Raw genomic sequence first — 3,420 nt, forward strand, 5'->3', positions numbered from 1 at the left:
TCTAATAAATAAATTTTTTTTCCCACATGTCACACTCTCGTTCAATTTGTCAAATGTCATTTTGTAGTCATTTTAAATTAATTTCTTTTCTACATGTCATTTCATGGGTTTTTTATTTTAATAAATTTCACATAATACTTTAATATAATAATTACAATAAATATAGTAATAAATTAATGTCAATTTCATTAATGGACTTGTTTCAAAATTCTCAAGTTAAAGCCACTAACTTATTTTGTTTATTTATTTAAATTTAAAAGATAAAAAAAACAATTTTAATAATTCATTATTTTTCTTATTTTTTTATAAATACAAAGTTCTTAAATATTTAGACCTTTTTATTTAATTTTTTTTAATTAACTCATGTAATACATGAGTCTTATACCTAGTATATAATAATAGAGGTGTTAATTAAAGGATTGATTAATTTTTTATTAAAAAATAAAAATATCACATAATGACATGTGGCAAAAATCTTGAAAAAATGACAAGTGTCAAAAAAAATTCATTTATTAGGATAGATTCGGTACAATTCACAAACATTTTGATAGAAATTTCAATTGTTATTTTTACCGTTTTACCTTCTTATTATATTGAAAACAATCATCTCTAATAAATAAGAATCCTATTGCTATATATAATTTTCTCTTTCAATTTGTCAAATGTTAATTTGTGGTAATTTAGAGATATTTTTTTCCGCTTGTCATTATTTTATTTTTTATTTTTCATTATATCATTAATTTAGTTTCTATAAATTAAATATACCATAATAACTATATTAATTTCAGATTTCAAATTTTAATTTTAAATTCTAATAAATACAATTCAAACGTTCGTATTTAACATTTTGTAATAATTAACCAATTTTGTACACGGGTCTGACAACTAAACACGTAATTTTAATTTATTTATTTTTTTGCATGTTTTTTTTAAATTTATTTCTCATAATTTTTATTTATTTCAAATTTCAAATACAAAATAAACTTCCCATTTACTCCTTCCTATTTAACATTTTGTTTTAATCAACTCGTATAATATACGGGTTTCACAATTAGTGTGTAGATAAAACTATCTCGTCAAAGGAAGTCAACTATTCACAATTCTTTTTAGAAACATCGTGTTTTCCCTATTTACTCGCAAAAAATATACAATGCTCCCGAGTGGTTCACAAATTTGCTTGTATTCCGTAATTTGCAGCTTAAATTCGCGAGTTATTTTGTAGTAAAATGTCTTTAGTTTCGAAAATAGCAATGTTGGAATTCCATACATTCACTATAAATTGGTGTTCATGGGAATCTATTTTAATAATAGGTGTATGCTAGCTTAGCTGTTTAATGTCCTTCTCAAGTCCTTATTAATGGTTTTCATGTCTTTTTTTTTGTGATGTTTGCTTAGATTAGCTTGGTATCTGTTTGCCATGTTTTAAAGATGAGACATGTAAGTCCTAGTACACAAGATAGGATGTATGCTAAGACCCTACACTTGAAGCATATGTAATCTTGTTTATTCTCTCTTACCCAATTCTAGAACTATGAAACTGAGTCTTACTTAATTTAACTGCACTCTTGAGACACACACACACACACACACACATATATATATATATATATATATATATATATATATATATATATATATATATATATATATATATATATATATATATATATATATATATATATATAATCACTTGAAAGTCATGTCCCAAATATGTGTTACGTCGATCAAATTGAATGGTTTAATCTTCTTACATAACTGTTTTTTTGCTTTATTATTATGATTCTCTTGAAGTTCTTAGTAGATATAGAAAAATATATTGAATAATTGAAATCATTAGTCGAAGTGCATAAGTATTGATATCTCCCTCCATCATGTGTGTTGAATGATCCACTAACTATGTATGAGATCTAACGGTGCCTCTGTTTTATTACATTTTTCGGTAAATATTGATTTGTCAATTTACCAAGTAAACATGATCCACATTTCTCATACGATTTCAATCATATAAGTCTAATAGTCTACCATAATGGAGTTTAGATATGTATATCTTGACAAAACCATATTTAAATTAAATCACTTCAAGGTTATATACATATATTTTTAATATTCCATTTTATTTTAAGATTAACATAGAAATATAATCACCGTGAATCACATTCAAATTTTAAATATATTAAAAAACATGATATATTAAATCATTAAAAGAGTGTAAGAGTCTACACAAACCCAAAAACTTTTGCAAGTTAATGTTCAAGGTTGTTAGGTGTATATTTATTTGTGCTTTGTAATATATCTTTGTATTTTTGGTATTTGTGTGGCCCTTCTATATTTTGCCCACAATCATAGATCTTTCCATATGTTGTATTATATATTGGTGGAATGCATTTTGTATTGACAGGGAAAAAACTCTCGTTAACATGGTATCAGAGCATTAAACCAACCCTAGCCGCCTTCTTTTTTTGTTTTTGTGTTTTTTTTTCCTGCTCTGTTTACTGTTCTTCTCCTCTTAAGTCAATTCTATGGCTTCTCACCTTGATAAGATGTATGGAATCACCAACATCAAGTCATATGTTCCTTTGATCCTTGATCTTGACAGACTAAACTACGATGCATGGCGTGAGTTCTTCAAGAATCATTGTACTGCATATAAAGTTTTCGGTCACCTCGATGGCACCAATCATAAACCAACCGATCAAGATTGGTGTACTGCTGATTCAATCGTACGTGAAACAATGGCTATTTGGCACTCTCTCTCAACCTCTCATCCAAACCATATTGATACCTGATGCGACAGCCGCTCAATTGTGGAAAGCCATTGAAGACCTTTTTCGTGACAACAAAGAAGCAAATGCAATAGAACTCGAGAATCAACTCAGAAACATTGTTATAGGTGACTCCAATGTTATGGAATACTACACACGCATCAAAACTATCTCTGATCTCTTAACCAACATCGGTTCCAAAGTTCCCGAACGCACTCTCGTCACATACGCTCTTAACGGCTTGTCATCAAAATTCGATCACATCGCCACTACATTTCGTCATAGAAATCCGTTCCCTACACTCCTGGAGATGCGATCTATTCTCTCCATTGAAGAACAAACACTTCAAAATCAACAAAATCGGATACCCCAAGCCTCTCATACGGATTCTTCATCATCTCACCACGTTTTAAACGCCAATCATCAAACTCAATCTTCTAATTCCAGCAACATCTGAGGCAATAATCGTGGTGGTGGTCGAAATAGGGGTGGTGGTCGAGGATGGAATGGTGGCAGAGGCAGACATGGCCATCGCAATAACGGAGGCGCGTTCTCGTTTCCATCGGCAGCTCCTCATCCCAACGGACGCTGGGTTTTCATCCCAGCCGACCAGCAATCTGGGCTCCTTCCTTCACCTAATCAAGGTGCTCGCTGGCCC

General features: G+C 30.1%; 1 protein-coding gene across 1 annotated transcript; it reads left to right on the top strand.

Moving 5' to 3' along the window:
- The first annotated feature begins 2,667 nt into the window (after positions 1–2,667).
- Positions 2,668–3,219, top strand: LOC111918342 (uncharacterized). Its single transcript, XM_023914017.2, has one exon. It carries the CDS (start codon positions 2,668–2,670, stop codon positions 3,217–3,219), a length of 552 nt encoding a protein of 183 aa, XP_023769785.2.
- Positions 3,220–3,420: the final 201 nt, after the last annotated feature.

This window comes from Lactuca sativa, chromosome 8, assembly GCF_002870075.4.
Source record: "Lactuca sativa cultivar Salinas chromosome 8, Lsat_Salinas_v11, whole genome shotgun sequence".
NCBI lineage: Eukaryota > Viridiplantae > Streptophyta > Magnoliopsida > Asterales > Asteraceae > Lactuca > Lactuca sativa.

Bases quoted from the DNA above. Each gene is read 5' to 3' on its own strand.
- LOC111918342 (XM_023914017.2), top strand. From the start codon at position 2,668: ATGGCACCAATCATAAACCAACCGATCAAGATTGGTGTACTGCTGATT.